This window comes from Vulpes lagopus, chromosome 17, assembly GCF_018345385.1.
Source record: "Vulpes lagopus strain Blue_001 chromosome 17, ASM1834538v1, whole genome shotgun sequence".
In the NCBI taxonomy this organism is placed as follows: domain Eukaryota; kingdom Metazoa; phylum Chordata; class Mammalia; order Carnivora; family Canidae; genus Vulpes; species Vulpes lagopus.
In genome coordinates, this window is record NC_054840.1 from 31171480 (window position 1) to 31190852 (window position 19373).

Consider the following 19373-nt stretch of genomic DNA (forward strand, 5'->3'; position numbering starts at 1 on the left):
GTGAAGTCGTCAGGCATGACATCATGTAAACATTTCCAACCCAACAAAATCACTGTTAAAAAGATGGATGGCGATATGGGATCCCTGGGTGGCACAGCGGTTTGGCGCCTGCCTTTGGCCCAGGGCGTGATCCTGGAGACCCGGGATCGAATCCCACATCAGGCTCCCGGTGCATGGAGCCTGCTTCTCCCTCCGCCTGTGTCTCTGCCTCTCTCTCTCTCTCTGTGACTATCATAAATAAATAAAAAATTAAAAAAAAAAAAAAAAAAGATGGATGGCATCAAACAAACCCTCAATTAAATTTGCCAGCAGAAGGCAGCTGTGCTGCGCAAACAGACATGGTCCAACATAATCTTCTGTAGGTAATGTCTGATTTTGAGCATTGAACTGGCGTCTAAACTGACTTGGATAATCTGAACAGTTACCACGCTACTGAAGGCTGGCTCACAGCACGCTGGACATGAGAAAATATGGTGAAGATTAACAATTCACCTTGAAATAACCTACTAAATAGCTGAATTTTCCTCATTTTTTAGAAGATTTACTTATTTTTTAGAGAGACTAGGGAGGGGAGAGCAGACAGGGAGGCAGAGAGAATCCCCAAGGTGGGGCTTGATCCCACAACCCTGAGATCATGACCTGAGCTGAAACCAAGAGCCGGCCACTTAACCAACTGTACCACACAGGTGCCCCTGAATTTTCCTCTTAAAGTAAAACCAAAGAGAAAGCATTAAGCGGTTTATCCGAGGATACCTGGAGAGTCAGCGCAGTAGGAGGAACCGATGGACACAACTGGGCAACAAATAGCCAGGCAGACTTTTTAGTTCAGATTTACCTAAGTTATTTTTGTTTGGATCTGGGGCGGGGTGGGTGACAGCAGAGCACAAATGGGAGACTGGGAGCCGCTGGAGAAGAGAAGCATGAAGCTGGCGCAGCACACAGAGGCCAAGAGCAGAGCTGGAAAAGCTCAGCCCCACGGGGCTCTCACTGCAGCTCCAAGCCACTTTGTCTCTGCAAGTGTTCCCAAGTCTAAAATCCACACGTGAGCACAAACCCCGCAGACCCAGAAGTATGCAGGAAGCCCTCACCAAATCCAGCTCTCCTGACAATCAGATAGGAAGAATCTTGTCAGAGTGGAATTTCTGAGTTTGTGTTGCTGCCACAGACAGGCAGGCTGCAAAGCAAGTGCGTCAAAGTCATCAGCAGCTCTGGAGCTGTGTGGCCTCTCCCAACCCTGCTGCCAGCTGCCTCACCTTTGCAAGGAGGCTGCAGGCCCTCTGAAAGCCTGCTGCGAGGCTGGCCCCTGGCTAGGAAGCAGAACCTGGATTTGGGGAGGACGTCCCTACCACTGGGCAGTAAGCGCAGCCCACGTGTCTAAATTTTGTGCAGTTTGAGGGGTTACCGGAAACCTGGGTGCATGCCCAGCAGAAGATACCCATGCGTCCAGTCCTCACCACAGACACTGGGCTGTCTCTGGGGGTTCCAAATGGGGGACAATTCCTACTCCCCTCACTTGGCCCTATGTACCTTTCCCTCTGATTTTTTTTTTTTTTTTTTTAAGATTTTGAGAGAGAGAGAGAGAGAGAGAGAGAGAGAGAGACAGCAAGTGAGCACACAGAGGCAGAGGGAGAAGCAGACTCCCGCTTAGCAGGGAGCCCGACATGGGGCTTAATCCTAGGACCCCAGGATCAGGACCGGAGCTGAAGGTGGAGCCACTCAGGCGCCCCACCCTCTGCTGATTTTCCTACACATCCTTCTCATGTACTGCTAAGATCACGGTTGGGATTACAAGGGTGATGTGTGAGACGCTGACTCACGTTAGTTTTGTGAAAAATGGGCCAGTGCCTCATTTTGATCAGTTTGTGGTAAAATGGAGATAATCTATGTAAAAACATTTTATGAAGAGTAAAGAATTACACACATAGGTGGCATTGTTGCTTTTAAATGGCAAGTATTTTTTATTATATATCATTGCTAATAAATAATATGTGCTTACTAAATACAGACACAAGCCAAATCCCAAAGACATACGAGGGATGCTCATGGCCGCAGGAAACCTCGATATGTTACTATTTTGTCTTCATTCGGCAGTTCTATCCATCACATCACATCTATCCATCTGACAACTTCTATTTATAATTCTAGGAGAGAAAACATTTGAGGAGAAAACAGAATTTATTTAGGGAGTAATAAAAACAGACAGAAAACAATGTACAGTGAGGATCAATACTGTATTCGACTTTCTTAAAAACCATCTTACCCTACAACAGAGATACGAGGTTATACAGTTCAGCCTAATAAAATATTACAGCTTAAAAAAATCCTCCTGAGAAACTGCATCCTTAGTAGCTGAAGAGGGCCAGGAAGAGACCCCGTGTCCCGCTCAGACGGGGGGTGAGAGTGGAAGAACACTTGGGGGTGCGTGTGGCAGAAGCAGCTGAGAACACGCCAATGTGTCATGGAAGACATACTTCACTCCTACCCTACTTCTCCAGGATGGCTTTCTCGACTCTCTGACACTTCCTCAGCTCAACAGTTAGCTCCCAGTATTTGAGATACAGCCACATGAGTCTCCCGTTCTGGCGTTTGTTGGTATTCCAGACGTCGCCACAGTACGTGTCGTGCTTAAATATGTCGGTCAGGCCAGCTGCCATCTGCAGGTCCACGGCAACTGGGTCAGTGGCTGCTCGGACCAGTAAGTTCTTCTCAATTTCCAGCCGCCTGCCCCGGGGCAGGAGCAGGCTGCAGTAGATGTTCTGTCTCTCCGTAAGCGCGTCTTCAAACTCTTTCAGCACAAGCCTGGCCCTCCTTTGCCAGTCATCTTCCTTTTCCAGAAAGCTCAGATACGCGCTTCTCAAGGGCTGCAACTGTCTCCTCTCTTGCATGACCTGAGCCCGCTCCTGTTCCAGAAGCTTCTTTTCTTCTACCAACTTGCGCCCCTGAGAGATGAGGGCTTCTCGGTAACTGGTCGTTCTATTTTGTTCCTTTTCAAGTTCCAAAGACAAGTGAGCGACCGCACGCCGGTTTTCTGAGATCACAGCATGGTACTTGGCTTCAAGATCCTGCTGGAAAGCAACTGTTCTCTGACGGTACGCTTCTCTCTCTTTTTCTATCTCTTTCTGGGACTCCCTGGACCATATCCAACCTGACACAAATAAATTGGGGAGGAAAAACACACTTAATAAGCAGTCTGAGCTCAGGTTCTATAATCTTTATTTTGAAAGTCTAAAGCACCTAAGGATAGCATTTCAATAAAATCTTAAGCCTTGAAAGGTACGGATAACATTTTGTATAAAGCCATATGATGGGATCCCTGGGTGGCGCAGCGGTTTGGCGCCTGCCTTTGGCCTGGGGCGCGATCCTGGAGACCCAGGATCGAATCCCACATCAGGCTCCCGGTGCATGGAGCCTGCTTCTCCCTCTGCCTATGTCTCTGCCTCTCTCTCTCTGTATGACTATCATAAATAAATAATAAAAAAAAATTTAAAAAAAAAAATAAATAAATAAAGCCATATGATCATCAAAATTCTTATCTTAAAATTAAATACGGGCTCCCAAAAGACAAGAGTGATAAGGTTGCTGGCAGTTCCCCTTCCAGCCTCCTCTTCTATGGCTGAAAAAATCTCCCATGGCTTTCTTTCACTCTCAAGCCCACCACGGCTGTGTACTCTGGCCACAGCGCCCCCACGTCCTATTGGCAAAGTTTAAAGGTCAATACGGCTGTGCTTCCTGTATTACTGGTGAGTAATTACAGAACTGAGTGATTGCAAAGTACATTCAGACTCGCCTGGTCATCTCCAGTAAGTAGCCCAAGTCCAAGATGCTTGCTTCTATTCTGACAAGGGTACATAAAAATAAGGTGGAGTAAAATGTTCAATTTCAACACATGGTCTGGCTCCCTTTCCCCAAACCAGGGAAACTTGACTCTCACAAGCATGGGACAGACTGAGGAGGCTGTCCTCTGCTGCATGGAGAAATCCAGTGCCAGGGAGGTTCCTTTTCCATCCCCAACATTCAAGGTGGTGTCGTTGCCATTTGGGTCTTCTTACCCTGTGTCCCTTGGGAATCTTCACTGGCCCATGACACCAACCACCTCCAAGGCAGTATTTCCATACTCCTGAAAATCATTTCCACTGGAAGTGCTGCTACCACTCCAACTCTCTAAGCATAAAACCAAACACATTCCTTCCTCAACTAAGTCCTATTGCCAACATATAGCATCTTTATCTCCTCCTTTCACCCAAGTTCACAGGCAAGAGAGATGACCAGTAGAGCAGCATTTACAAGATCATTTGATGAGCACGAACACTTTCCTTCCTCAACTAAGTCCTATTGCCAACATATAGCATCTTTATCTCCTCCTTTCACCCAAGTTCACAGGCAAGGGAGATGACCAGTAGAGCAGCAGTTACAAGATCATTTGATGAGCACAGAGGGGTATGTGTGAAGTGGAGGAAAGAAGGACTAATTCAGTCTGGGGTACAGTTGGGAGGGGTTCCCAAAAGAGGTGAATGGGAACCAGTCTGGAAAAATGAGGAGCAGCTGGTAGGAAAGGTCCCTCTGGGGACACCTGGGTGCCTAGCGGTTGAGCATCTGTCTGCCTTCAGCTCAGGGCGTGATCCTGGGGTCCTGGGATAGAGTCCCACATTGGGCTCCCTGTGAGGAGTCTGCTTCTCCCTCTGCCTGTGTCTCTGCCTCTCTCTCTGTGTCTCTCACAAATAAATAAATAAGTCTTAAAAAAAAAAAAAAAAAAAAAAAAAGAAAGGTTCCTCTGGCAGAATGAACAGGGACCTGAGTGGGCATCACATGTTCTGAGCAGATAGCTTCCAGGAGTGATGGGCTCTGTCAAGGAGGAGCTAGAGCAGGCTCTGGAAGCCAGCAGGTGCTGAACAATACAAGTCCTCAAAGACTCTGATAAGAACTGGAAGATGAGAGGCAGGAGGGGGCAGATGGTCACGGAGGGAACCAGAGCCAAGAGGCCACTGTTGCCATAATCCAGGGATGATCTAATGAAAGAACCACAACTGAAACACAGAACACAGAGAACTGAGGTATGCCATAATTATCGGGGCATCTGGGGTAGGTAGCACTGAATCAGGAAGGCCTCCTGGAGGAGGTGGGACACATGCAGGGGAGAGGACAAGGGACGTATGCAGAGGAAAGTGTGGAAGCAAAATGGAAAAACCCTACATCTGGGTCTGGTCCTGGAGAACCATACCTTATGACTCCAGGCAGACACAAGTGTGCAGAGTCCTAGTTTCTGAAGGCGGTGGGGGGGGGAACCTCCTGCTTTCGAGGGAATGGAGCAGAGTACTTTCCTAGTCTTCCTGCTCAGCAGGGTCGGAAGCCTGCTCAGCAGTTTGTTGCACTATAAGTACAACAAACACAATGGTGCTCTGAAAGGTGGAGAACCATGGGTGGACTGGCCAGGGACCTTGGGACCCAAAGAACACTATGATTCTGAGTCCCCGGGGTTTTGTTCAGCCTCACACTCCCAGACTTGGAGCTGAAATGCCAACGGTGAAGACTTCCCTTCAAAAAGCCATAGTGCAAGCCTGCTCTCTCAGGCCAAAGGGCTAGAGAGGTGGCCTAGCAGGACAGAGATAATAACCACTCTACTCCTGCTACAGAGGTACTGCGGCCCCATTCCACCCGCCAGGCAAAGGCTGATGGGAGCCCCTCCTGCTTCCCTGGGGTGGTGTCAGAGGTGGCCAACGGGGCAGCAGTAACAAGACCCTCCTGCCTCTCCCAGCCGCAAGACCCTGCAGGAGCTGCAGCTCCCACACCTGCTCACTGGGAATGAGGGGACCCTTCGTCTGGGTGCCTGTGGACAGGAGGCTTTGTGGGGAGCCTGGACTTCCATCCCCACCTGGGAGTGAGGCAGCAGCACCACTCTTCCCCTGCCAGAGTCTTCTTGTCCAAGAAGCCGCTGAATGTCCAAATAAAAGGTCAGCCTCATGATATAATACCCAAAATACACAGGTTTCAATGGAAAATCACTCTTCATACCAAGAACCAGAAAGATCTCAAATTGAATTTAAAAAGATAATCAGTAGATGCCAATACTGAGAGGACAGAGATGTTAGGGTTACCTGACAAAGAGTCTAAGGCAAGCATGATAATACAAAGTCTAAGCACAGAGATAGGAGATATAAAAATGAGCAAATGAATATTTTGAACCAAAAAATATAACTGACATAAAAAATATGATGCTGAAGTGTGAGAAGAGAGAATCCTTCCAAAAAGTAAACAACCCATAACAAACCCCATATGAACAAAGACATAAAAACCCCTGAACAAGATACTGGTACATGGCCGACGTCCTGACTTTTTTGGACAGGAGGGTCGCGGACACCGCTGAAGTGGAAGAGCAAGAAGTGACCTGTACAAATGAGGACTGACAGCGAGGATTAATATTTGGATTATTTCAAGATAAGCTTCCTGTTGCCCAAGCTAAATAGCAAAAAAGAAGTAGACGACACAATAAAAAGTACCTCAGAGAAGGGGTTGATCCCCAGGTTTGGGAGAGATGAGGATCCTGTCTGTCTGCACCTAGATGATATACTTTCTAAAACCTCTCCTGACCTGAATAAAATGGCTGCTATAATATCTGGTGGATGTGGACCAAACTCCTGTTTTGACATCAGTTATATTCCATCTACTGTGTTTTTCTTCAATGGGCAGCATATGAAAGTGGATTATAGGTAAGTTAGATTGACTTGAAGTTATTATAACAGTGGGAGTTTCTTTTACCCAAGTAGTTCCAGTAACTCACCTCTCTGCCTGGGATGGTGGCTTCGTGAGCTTTTTATTGGTGCTGTTTCCTCCACTGACCTACACATTTATTATGTGAAACTTTGGGCAAAAAAGAGTTATTTCTAGTAGGAATGGCCAGTGTTAACCTCCTACTAATGGATGAAAGAACTGTGCAGTTTGCGGAGCACTAACCATCCTTCAGTGTAGAAAATACAGAACAGCTTTTTAAAAAGCTTCCCGGGAATTTCATTTAAAACCAGATATGTCACTGTACTTAAACTTTTGGGACTGGTTGACTGCATTTGTAAAAGAAGTGTTCCAAGAAACGAAGACATGCTTCTTTCTGGCCAACTGTCCGGTCTTCTGCCACTCAGAAAGTTTTAAAGTCATTCTTCAGACAATTCTGTCAAGAATAAGCACCGTGAAATCTGTAACACCTCCACTGCATCCAGTCAGCATCCTAATACTTAACACGTATTTTCCATGTGTCCATAGTACTTATCGTTTCTTACTGTGGGTGAGGTCCGATTGTCTAGATCTGTGTACATGTTTTGTTATTATCTTTTGAAAGTTAAATATTACCTGTTTTAAGTATTTTAAAGCTATTTATTTTCCTATAATATAGTTGATATAAGTATTATTTTGGTGCAGTCTTATTTATTTATTTATTTATTTATTTATTTATTTATTTATTTTTGGTGCAGTCTTTTTAAAAGGTGATTTATGACACTATTTACCATATGAAAAATAAGTAAAATTTTGGGGGCACCTGGGTGGCTCTTTAGATTGAGGCATCCAACCTTTGATTTTGGCTCAGGTCATGGTCTTGGGGTTGTGGGATTAAGCCCTGTGTCAGGCTCTGTGCTCAGCACCAAGTCTGGTTGACCCTTTCCCTCAGTCCCTCTCCCACTCTTGTACTCTCTTAAAAAAAATGAGGGCAGCTTGGGTGGCTCAGCAGTTCAGCGCCATCTTTGGCCCAGGGCAAGATCCTGGAGGCCAGGGATCGAGTCCTGCCTCGGGCTCCCTGCGTGGAGCCTGGTTCTCCCTCTGCCTGGTCTCTGTCTCTCATGAATAAATAAATAAAATCTTTAAAAAAAATTTAAAAAAAAATACTGGCGCATAATTCTATAATATATAAGAAAGATTATATGGCAAGACAAAGTGATTTGTTTTTTAAGGTTTATTTATTGGGGTGCCTGGGTGGTTCAGTTGGTTACGCATCTGCCTTGGTCTCAGGTCATGATCCCGAGGTCCTGGGATCGAGCCCCATATCAGGCTCCCTGCTTAGAGGGGGAGCCTGCTTCTCCCTCTCCTCCCTGCTTGTGCTGTCACTATCTATCCCTCTCTCTCTCTAATAAATAAATACATCTTAAAACAAAAAAAGGCTTATTTATTTATTTGAGAGAGAGTGTGAGCAAGTGCACATGAGCGGAGGAAGGGCAGAGGGAGAGACTCTTCAAGCAGACTCCCTGCTGAGCACACAGCCTGACAAAGGGCTGGATCCCAAGCAAGACCCATGAGAACATGTATGACCTGAGCTGAAACCAAGAGTCAGACATTTAATCGACTGAGCCACCCAGGTGTCCCCCCACCCCAAAGTAGAGATTACTTATAAAATTTGAGACTGGTTCAATATTCAACAATCAATCAATGTAAACCAACATATGAATAGTATGAAAAGGAAAAATCACATGATCCCATCAACTGATACAGAAAAACATCTGACAAAAGTCAACACCTATAGGTGATAAAAACTCAAAAAGAAAATAAAAACTGGGACGCCTGGGTGGCTCAGTCAGTTAAGCATCTGCCTTTGGCTCAGGTTGTGGTCCCAGGGTCTTGGGATTGAGCCTCACATCAGGTTCTCTGCTCAGCGGAGCCAGCTTCTCCCTCTCCCTCTGTTTGACATTCCCTTTGCTTGTGCTCTCCCTACCAAATAAATAAATAAAATCTTAGAAAGAAAGAAAGAAAGAAAGAAAGAAAGAAAGAAAGAAAGAAAGAAAGAAAGAAAGAAAGAAAAGAGAAGAGAAAGAAAAGAAAAGAAAAGAAAAGAAAAGAAAAGAAAAGAAAAGAAAAGAAAAGAAAGAAAAACTGAGAAGCTTCCTTGCCTTGATAAAGAACAGCTATGAAAACCCATAGCTAACATGGCCCTTAATGGTGAAGATGGAACGCTCTTCCTAGAAAATGGGAACTTCGGGATCCCTGGGTGGTGCAGCGGTTTAGCGCCTGCCTTTGGCTCAGGGCGCGATCCTGGAGACCCGGGATTGAATCCCACGTCGGGCTCCCGGTGCATGGAGCCTGCTTCTCCCTCTGCCTGTGTCTCTGCCTCTCTCTCTCTCTCTCTCTGTGTGACTATCATAAAAAAAAAAAAGAAAAGAAAAGAAAATGGGAACTTCTCAGTGGAGGCCTAGAAGTGTTAGCTAGTGCAAGAAAGTAAGAAAAGGAAATAAAAGACAAACAGATTGGAAAAGAAGAAAGAAAACCTAAGTGTCATATGTTATACTGAAAAAAAAAAAAGATTAATTCAAAATGGATCATGGACTTACACATAAAATATAAAACTAAACTTTCAAGAAACAATGTGAGACAGAATCTTTGAGATCTAGGGCTAGGTGATGACCTCTCTGGAAGAAAAGCATGATCCATCAAAGAAAAAATCAAAAGACCAAATCTACCAAAATTAAAGTTTGCTCTGTAAAAGTCCCCATTTAGAGAATGGAAAAACAAGTTACTGAGTGGAAGATACTGGCAAACCAGAAATCCAGAAAAATACTAGAATCCAGAATATAGTAAAAACTCTCAAAACTCAACACAAAACCATAGTTAGAAAATGGCCAAAAGACAGAGACATTTCGCAGAAGAGGCTATACCAATGGCAAATAAGAATGTGAAAGGATGCTCAACATTATTAGCCATCAGGGAAATGCAAATTAAACCCACAAGGGTGTAAAATAAAACAGTGACCTCAATAAATGCTGGTAAGGATGCCAAGAAACTGGATCACTCACATACTGCTGATAAGGATGCAAAATGGTATTGCCACCTGGGAAAACATTTTGGCACTTTCTTAAAAAACTAAACATTGACTCCCACGGAGGCTGACAGGAGCAGGTGGTTTTTGCGATTCAGTGATCTGCACAGTGCCTGCTCCTAGGCCAGGAACTGGGCAGATCCAAACCCAGCCCTAAGGGTGTTGCCACTTAGAAGCTCACCAGCCTGCCACCTTGCAAATTCTCCTAACCTTTGGAACCACTACCTGTTGCCTGTGGCTAGGGTGATGAATTCGATGAGTGACTTAGAAGGCTTAACATTAAATTACACTGACTAACAACGATTAATTAGTTTTGAGGCTGGGACAGGCCCTGGAGCGACTCTCATGTTCCCTTTGTTTTCCAGACTCTAGCTTTTATAGCCTTGCATAACAACCTTTACTATTTGAGGTTCTTGCCTTCTTGGACTTTTGAAATGTTGTTTCTGTCCCAGAAAAGGGTCCAGAAATAGTTTGTATTTTCTTCTTTATTGTCTTGCTTAGGTAGCATTACAAAAAACTTTTAACTTTTCATTCTTATAAAGATTCTCCAAAAACGTTTTACTACATAGTTCAGAAATTATACTGCCAAGGGGTGCCTGTGTGGCTCTTAGCTTTGGCTCCAGTCATGATCTTGGGGTCATGAGATCGAGCCCTGTGTGAGGCTCTGCCTCAGCAGGGACTTTGCTTGAGATGCTCTCTCTCCATTAAAAGTATCACTGCAGGGCAGCCTGGGTGGCCTCAGTGGTTTAGCGTCGCCTTCAGTCCAGGGCATGATCCTGGAGATCCAGGATCGAGTCCTGCGTCAGGCTCCCTGCATGGAGCCTGCTTCTCCCTCTGCCTGTGTCTGTGCCTCTCTCTCTGTATCTCATGAATGAATGAATGAATGAATGAATGAATGAATAAATAAATAAATAGAAGTATCACTGCAAATAGAGAGGAGCTCATGCTTTTCTTCCAATTAGTTGGTTTCTCATATTCTTAAGTGCCAACCCAGAACTGTGGGATATGATAAAACATAATACGAATTCCTAAATATCAGAAAACTATCATGTAGTAGAAAATAAAAGCTAAAGGTTAGAATAATTATAACTGACCAGTAACTGGTAATTTCCCCAAAGTGATATTCAAACTAGACTTCCCCAGGGGATCCCTGGGTGGCGCAGCGGTTTGGCGCCTGCCTTTGGCCCAGGGCGCGATCCTGGAGACCCGGGATCGAATCCCACGTCGGGCTCCCGGTGCATGGAGCCTGCTTCTCCCTCTGCCTGTGTCTCTGGCTCTGTCTCTGCCTGTGTCTCTGGCTCTGTCTCTCCTTCTATCTCTCAAGAATAAATAAATAAAATCTTAAAAAAAAAAAAAACAAAAACAAACTAGACTTCCCCAAAGTCAGTTCAAATTAGAGAATCTGGCCAGATTGAGCAGAGGTTTTCACACTGATTCCCTAAACATGAAACAGATGACCAAACTGGTTTTCTTTTTTCTTTATTTATTTATTCCTGAGAAACACAGAGAGAGAGAGGCAGAGACATAGGCAGAGGGAGAAGCAGGCTCCATGCAGGGAGCCTGATGTGGGATTAGATCCCAGGATCCCAGGATCACACCCTGAGCCAAAGGCAGACAGATGCTCAACTGGTGAGCCACCCAGGTGTCCCTTTTTTGTTGTTGTTGTTTTCTTTTACACCTATTTTATTATTCCCCGTCAGTCCTTATGAGGGCAACTGAACCAAGAGAGCCCCCTTCCAAGCAGTGAAGTCTGGAATGGGAGCTAACAGTGACGAAAACCCACTCCACACGGAGTCTCTTGTGTTATTTAGCCCTCACAATGATTCCATGGATAGGGAGACTGAGGCCCAGGGCATTAATTTGCCTCGGACTCATTGTATGGGATAATAGCAGGATGTACACTTGCACCTGCCAGGGTCCAAAGCCCAAGATCTTTAAGATTCACACTTCTAGCCCCAAGATGCAAATGTCAGGAAAACCATGACTTACGAAAAGCAGCCAATCCCAGCATTGGAACCAACAGGGCATAATTCCATCTGCTTCCATCACCCCCATCAGCCCTGGAATTAGGCCGGATATTCCAATTTGGGGGGTCATTTAAGTTATTCATGGAGATATACCTTGAAGTAAATAATAAAGCCATTAACCATATAAAAGGAATAAAATGCATCTGTCACAATTGTATCATCTACTCTGTTCAGTTCTACCTATAAGCTGCATAGGGGACTGTGCCTTAGGGGATTAAAAGGAGGAATAAAAAAAACAAGGCCTCATACAATTGCTACTCATGACACAGCTGGGGAGAGAAACAGGTCTCAAATACGTGAAATACAAGTAAAGTAAGTTAAAATGTCTAATATAAGCAATCTTTGAAGTACAGTTGTATATAAAGATATGCAAATAGGAAGGCAGAAAGCACTGGCTGCTTCAGGCAGTGGTGCTGACTTGGAGAGGCCGAGGCACAGTGGTGTGTCAGGCAGATGTGGATGGTGCTAGGAAGGCTCTCATGCCTCCTGACCTTGGTGGCATGAACACAATTACAGATGCGCCTGCTTAAAGCTCCGGCTGTATCCTGGCAACCAGGCTAGGGTCACTGTTAACATGGATTTACCAATTTACTGAATACCTACACTAGGTTGGGCATTTTCACAAAACGGAGCGATGAGACTTTCAGCTTATTTCTGCGTGTGGGCCACAAATAATGCACACTAATTAGAAAGGAAATAATCAAGGCTTACATAACAAAAAAGGAAACCAGTGCAATTTTGAAAAATGTTATGGGGTTTTGAAATATTGAAATGGGGCTTTCAGTAAACCCTTAACATCTAAAAGTAGAAATTTTGAATTGGCAATAAATGCCAAAAATATTACGTTAAGCAGTTTGTGGTAACTAGACAATAAAAAATTAGTCATCTGAAAGTACTCAACTGCAAACCTCTCAACGTAAGTGTGCAAAGAAGAGTGCTCATTTCCTCCAAGCCAGTAAAGTCCACTTGGAGGACACTGGGCCTGAGGAAATATTGGCAAAGATTTGGAAACCACCTAAACATCAATAAAATAGGAGTGGATGGATTGTCATAAACTAACTCAATAAAATAATTCTACGATTATACTGCACACAACTGTGCACCTACAAGCTGCACAGCACTGGATTAGGAGGATTAGGAGAAAGATCGTGATGATACAACACGAAACACAGGAAAGTGAATACGGTACTTAAAACCATTGGTTTCTTTCCCATGCCACTCAGTCCCACAGAAGAATCCGGCACCTTACATAAACACGCCCCAAAGGAAAAACGCTCGGTGGACCAGAGGCGAGATCGCGCGCCTCAGGGAGGACAAGCCCCGGTCGCCGACCCTCACCGAGTCACCCGCCCGTCTCCACCGCCGCGGCCCCCGCAGGGTGGACCCGAGCGCGCGCCCGGACCCCCGAACCCCGCCCGGCGCCCTGACCTACTCCGACCCCTGACCCACCCCTAGTCCGCCCGACTTTGCCCTAGGCCCTGACCGACCCCTGGCCCCCCACCGAACACCGCCCGGCCCCCGACTCACCCCCGGGAGGGGAGCGCTCGGCCCCGGATGCCCTCAGCGGCACGGTCTGCGGACCCTGTGCGCAGGCGCGATGCCCCCACCGCGGGGTCGCGGCGTGGTGCGCAGGCGCGGTGTCCCCGCGTCCTAGGCTGGGCGCGACTAGATGCGCAGGCGCAGTGTGGCGCGGGGGTTGGTGGGACTGCGCGGTGGAGGACAGACATGTCGGGGGTCCGGGCGGTGTCTCGGCTGCTGGGCGCCCGGCGCCTGGCGCTGACCAGAGCAGTGAGTCTTCGCCGCGGAGCGGGCAGGGTGCGGGGATCGAGGGGGGCGCAGGACGGTCTCCGCGGGCCCGAGCGGACGCGAGTGCCCCGCCCCGCCCGCAGGGCCCCGGCCTGGGGAGGGTCTGCGGGCGGGTGCGGGAGGAGGTCGCCGGAGGGGTGGGGCGACCCGCAGGGCAGCGGGCAGTTTCCAGAAGCCCGCGGGTCTGCGTCCCTGTGAAGGTCATGACCCCGCGTGCCGCCCCGGGGACGCTTCCGCGGCCTGGGATCCAGGCCTGGGGGCCGGGGGCCTCTCGGGCTACGGTCGCTCGGACAGGTGGCGGCCGGGGGTGCCCCGGGGCCTCGGAATCCAGAAGCGCCCTGGGGCCTCAGGTTAGCGGCGGCGGGCGGGGGAGGTGAGCTCGCCCGACACCCGCCCTGGGGCTTGGTTGGCGGCTGTTCGCTAACCGAGCCCCTCCGGGGAAAGCGTGGGCTGGGCGGTACGCGTAGGGCCTCCGTCCTGGGCTCTCGGTGCTTCTAGGAAATCCGACGAGAAGGTCCGCCCTCGACCGGCGCTGCGGCGTGTGGGCACCGGGCAGTGGGTGCGGTGTCGGTGGAGGCGGCCGGGGGGTGCCGGGCGTGCGCGGACCCCGGGCAGCCGCGGTGGGCAGGCGTGGTGACCGTCGGGGGCCTGCCGGCCCGAGCCGTGGAGGCCCCGAACACAGCCCACCTCCCCGACCAGTGATTACGGGGTGAGGGTCCCAGCGCGGACTCGCGCCTGTCCCTGCCCTGCAGTTCTGTCCGTCCTGAAATAAAGGTCTTACCAGTTCATGTGAGCAGGGTCAGCCATCCCGCCAGCGCCGGAGGACAGTGTACAGGCTTTCACGAGGTGCTGTGGCTGGAGGGTGCAGAGTCCGCGGTCGGTGGGGTCATCGCGGTCAGCTGTCCCTAAGCAGACTTGCAGGTGCTCCTACCTGTCAGGTGAAGAGACTGACGGGTGTGTTGGGGGACAAGCCGGATAGGTCTGTCCACAGTCGTCCCCCGCCTGGTGCTTCCGTCCTCGTGCAGACTGCGACCCTCAGGCCGGTGGAGCTCCTTTTGTGGATTTATGAAAACCTTGTCCTTTAAGCTGGGCAGAAAGAATTCTGGCGATGAGCTGTTAGCACAGCAGGTCAGGGTGTGTAAACCTGTCCTGTGCTGGCCTGATTTCCCAGGGATCTTGGTCGACAAGGCTGTTAGCAGCCGGCACTTTTCCTCTGTTATCTCCTTGAATCTTCCCTGCAACCCTGTGTTCACACACCAGTGAACCTGATGGCCATGGACCAATAGCAAAATTGAGCCGCCACTTAGGCCTCCTAGAAGATGCCTTTGGTCTTAAAGTCTTTATATCTTGATGAAGATAGCTTTTGCAGTCCCAAGCAGTATATTTAGTGGAATTTAGGGTTGGCAAAAACATAAACGTTAAATTTGCAGAACAAAAAAAAGAAATGATTCCTGACTGAGAAATGCAGCATAGAGAGTACATGATGAGGATAATTTGGATAAAATCCACGGAGAATTTTTCTTTATCTTCTTTCGTTCAATTCTATGATGTTTCCAAGTCACTTTATACTTAAAGCTGCTTTCAAGTCGCAAAATTGTCAAACCTATTTTGCCTTTGTTTCATTTTTATTTACCCCAGTGCACTGACATAATTTGCAGACTGTTGTAAACTAGTTTACTGAAACGAAAAGTATAAATAGTTGCTGGTTAACTGCTTCAGATGAGATTTTTCAAATTCTTTAAGGTGAATAGCCAAAGTACTGTTCTAGAATAAGTCAGTTTCTTTTCTTAAAATATATAATTTTGAATATGTTTTAATGGTGTATATTTAGAATTGCATTATTTAGGCCATTGTAGTAACTTCATTTTGTTTCTTGGGGTAATTATACTGCGGTGGCATTCAGTTCTGCATTCTGTGTGATGTCTTTCTGGTTCGCTTGTGGTTTAGTTTTGATATGTAACTTAGATATGCATCTTATTTTGGAGTTGCAGAGATTTTTCCAGAGGCTCCTTACCTAGGGGGAATGTATAAAATCCGGTACAGCCAGGCTGACCTGAGTCCAGACCCAGGATAGTCTCCCTTTCTCTGTGTGGAGGTGCTTGCTCAAGCCATAGCCTACAGTTCCCAGGCTGTGCTTGGTAATCTTGTGAACTTTAAGCATCCCTATTTTAAAAACCTTTAAATTTTTAATGAAAATAATTACACAGAGTTTTTTAAAAAAGAAAAAAGTCTAGGAGTACAGAAGACTTTATAAATGAAAAGGAGTAAGACCCACTCCTTCCCCAGGTCTATTCCCCAGTGGGATCAGTTCTGAATTGTTTCTGTTATTTCCCCTGGTGTTTATCTGCATTTTTCTAGCTAATATGCAGGTGTATTTTTCTTCATTTCGGACATCAACTTGTGCTGCTAAATGAGGATTTAGTTCACGCAAACCATCTTCTCACATCCTTGGTCCTTCAGTGTAGTCATGCAACCACTTTTAGATCCTTTATTGGCTGCTTTTCTGATTGTGTAGATCAGTTTCCTTTTCATGATTCATAGATACCTGTTTCTAGATGAGGACTGTCCTCTTTGCTAGATTCCACCCTTCTCTTCACTTTTTTCTCCCTTTTACTGTCATTCACCTGTGCTTTCCTGCCATTAAAAGGTCTGTTTCCTTTAATTTTACCTCTTAGGTAGATTTCCTCATTCTTCTCTATGTTGTTCTGTTGGAAAATGCTTGAAGCTTTAATTTAAAAAATGTTAGTAAGTGGGGCGCCTGGATGGTTCAGTGGTTGAGCATCTGCCTTTGGCTCAGGTCGTGATCCCAGGGTCCTGGGATCGAGTCCCATGTCGGACTCCCTGCATGGAGCCTGCTTCTCCCTCTACCTATGTCTCTGCCTCTCTCTCTCTGTGTCTCTCATGAATGAATAAAAAAATCTTTTTTTAAAATGTTAATAAGTGACCCAAAAAGAGTTTTATCAAAGACAAATTGGGTTACTACTGGGCTCTCCAAATTCTAAAATTGCTCAAGTAAGATTTAGATGAAAAGCTAATACTCTGTTTTCTGCAGCGAGTGTGATAATTTGTTAAAGATTTCATGATAGGGATCCCTGGGTGGTGCAGTGGTTTAGCCCCTGCCTTTGGCCCAGGGTACGATCATGGAGACCCGGGATCGAATCCCACGTCCGGCTCCCGGTGCATGGAGCCTGCTTCTCCCTCTGCCTATGTCTCTGCCTCTCTCTCTCTCTCTCTCTCTCTGTGTGTAACTATCATAAATTAATAAAAATTAAAAAAAAAAGATTTCATGATAATAGCTGCCACTGTTGAAGCTAGCCATGTGTGTGTATGTGTGTATATGTGTATATGTGTCCTTATTCAACATGAACATCCTAGAAAGAAGAAACAAATGCTTAGGCAGTCTCACTGTTTTTATTTTATTTTTTTGTAGTTCAACTGAAACAGGTAAGCTTAACGATCAGAACAAAATGGGCTCAATTAGGAAAACCGGTATATAAAAGATGCTTTGGGGATCCCTGGGTGGCGCAGCGGTTTAGCGCCTGTCTTTGGCCCAGGGCGCGATCCTGGAGACCCGGGATCGAATCCCACATCGGGCTCCCGGTGCATGGAGCCTGCTTCTCCCTCTGCCTGTGTCTCTGCCTCTCTCTCTCTCTGTGTGTGTGACTATCATAAATAAATAAAAATTAAAAAAAAAATTAAAAGATGCTTTGCAGTATAATAAATCTTTTTCAAGTTGATTATTTTCATAGGATTTAATATATATGATTATTCAGTTTTCCAAATTAAAATCGTTCAGGTGGCCATAAGTTTACTGATACTCCAACAATGTTCAACGAATGTGCTAGTCCTCACTAGCACTTCATAGTTGGACAAGCTTTGCAAAAAGTACACTGAACACAGTGCACTAAAGCAGTGTTTCCATACATCCACCTACAGTGCATCATCACCCAAAGTGATTTATATTTCATTAAATGAGCTTGTGCCCTTAGAATACAAAAGATGTAATCAAGGAAGAAGTGTATGTTGTCTGTGTCTCTGGACAGTGTAATCACCCATATGTTTTTTTTTTTATGTTTCACATACTTTAAGTCTTATAAACATCTTTGCCTTTCATATTATACCAGGAAAGAAAGGAATACTGAAAATAAAAGAATGGAAAAACAAAAATTGATTTATTTTGCCTTTAAATTTCACATCACAACATTTTACTGAAAATGAAGTGATTTTTAATCTGTAGATAAAAGACTCTAAACAATAGGATGTTTTGCACGTTTGGTTCTAAAATAGATTTGAATTCACAACAGGTCTTACATACAATGATTTCAATCCATCAGGCACTCCAGATGATAATGTGGAGATATAATAGTTATGTGATGACTCTTTGATAGTCCAAGGGGATAAATGGGTGCCTGGGTGGCTCAGTTGGTCAAGCATCTAACTCTTGGTTTCAGCTCAGATCATGATCTCAGGGTCCTGAGATTAATCCCCACATGAGGCTCCCAACTCATGCACACTCTTTCTCTCTCAGATAAATCTTTTTTTTTAAGACCTTATCCAAAAATTAATCTTTCTATAGTATTAGCCCCTAAAAGGTATTTTTTCTGTGTAGATGACAATATTATTGTCAGTTTCATATACTTTTACTTTATGAAGAATGCCCAGAGGAAGAAATTTCTGGAGGTTTTCCTAGATGTATACAGCTACTTTTTGTGTTGTGCTTACATCTGCAAAGTATGGCCCATCCAGATTCTTATGATCAAAGGCCTTCATAATTGCCTCCTCCATATACTATTTGAGATCAAATTTGTAACCATTCCTGTTAACAGGACCAGTCTCCCCGTACTGTCACCACAACTTTATAATTGTGCCTATGGCCATTTGGATTGTTGCATTTTGCAAACAGTATCTAGTTTTCTTCATTACTCAGAGATTTGCTGTGGGGCCGGTGGGTCTCCTGAGGGAGATGAGGCGGGACAGGGTGCTCTGCACTCATGGCCTTGCCTCCCCTCTCTTTTGGCGGTATGGTGGGGACATGGGGATGGACTCATGGTTTCTATTTTAATTTCAGTTTGGTATTGCAAAATATACTGTTCTTTTTGAAGCTAATACCTTTATACTGTACTTTATAAAAATTTTCAAGAACATTTGTATTAAAATTCTCTGACTTGTTTAAGATATGATTTTACCAATTTTAAAATTATACTAAAACAGAAGAATATTCTTTTTAGTTTTTAGATTCATTTTCTGGGGGAAAATTGGCTTATGTTGATAAAAACAAATATATTTAAAGTTGAAATTGAAGAATTTAAGAATATTGCTTTTGTCAGTTAAGATCTACTTAGAAATCCAAGAAACTTCTTTGTAATTGGAGCTATCAGCATAAAGTCAACTATTTGTGACAGCCATCAATTCATCTCAGAGCTAGAAGAAACCTAGAGGTCGGAGCCACCTGTGACTTGCAAGTGGCCAAGCCGTTCAGCATTGGCCGGAGTCCATTAATCTTAGAAAGAAGTCCTTCAGTTCAAAACTGCACAGAATTCATTTTGTATTTTGCCATATTCTTCCTGTATTCCCTGCTTGTTTGTCCTACAGAATAATTTTTTATTTACCCAATAAATAATGTGTCTCCCGAATGCAGAATACTTGTAGTTATCTCTACAAGCTATCTCAATCTCTATCGTCTTTAGTCATTGTTAAATGTACTTCTTTGTGAGATTACTAAGATTTCATTTTATCCGTTCTCTAAAATGCAG

General features: G+C 45.4%; 2 protein-coding genes across 4 annotated transcripts in view; one reads left to right on the forward strand and one right to left on the reverse strand.

Moving 5' to 3' along the window:
- Positions 1 to 1931: 1931 nt before the first annotated feature.
- CCDC127 (coiled-coil domain containing 127) lies at positions 1932 to 13464 on the reverse strand. Of its 2 annotated transcripts, XR_005984228.1 has the most exons (4): positions 13342 to 13464; positions 11777 to 11907; positions 2261 to 3145; positions 1932 to 2141 (listed from the first exon to the last, which is right to left on the reverse strand). XR_005984228.1 is itself a non-coding variant. In XM_041731693.1 (3 exons), exons 2-3 carry the CDS (start codon positions 11895 to 11897, stop codon positions 2484 to 2486), a joined length of 783 nt encoding a protein of 260 aa, XP_041587627.1. In that variant the 5' UTR covers positions 11898 to 11907; positions 13342 to 13464; the 3' UTR covers positions 1932 to 2483. The 2 variants fall into 2 exon arrangements, 1 of the variants encoding a protein (XP_041587627.1); XM_041731693.1 differs by having other exon boundaries at positions 1932 to 3145.
- The window catches only part of SDHA (succinate dehydrogenase complex flavoprotein subunit A), a 29886-nt gene continuing 23976 nt past the window's right edge, over positions 13464 to 19373 (forward strand). The window contains exon 1 of one of the 2 annotated variants that reach the window (XM_041731691.1): positions 13464 to 13602. In XM_041731691.1, the coding sequence (XP_041587625.1) occupies positions 13540 to 13602 (63 nt within the window). In that variant the 5' untranslated portion in view covers positions 13464 to 13539. The remainder of the gene's footprint in view (positions 13603 to 19373) is intronic. The other variant, XM_041731692.1, reaches the window with a different exon arrangement.

Bases quoted from the DNA above. Each gene is read 5' to 3' on its own strand.
- CCDC127 (XM_041731693.1), bottom strand. From the start codon at position 11,897: ATGAATAACTTAAATGACCCCCCAAATTGGAATATCCGGCCTAATTCC. The intron at 3,146-11,776 runs GTAAGTCATGGT...TATTTGTGTCAG, and splicing joins GCTGGGATTGGCTGCTTTTC to GTTGGATATGGTCCAGGGAG.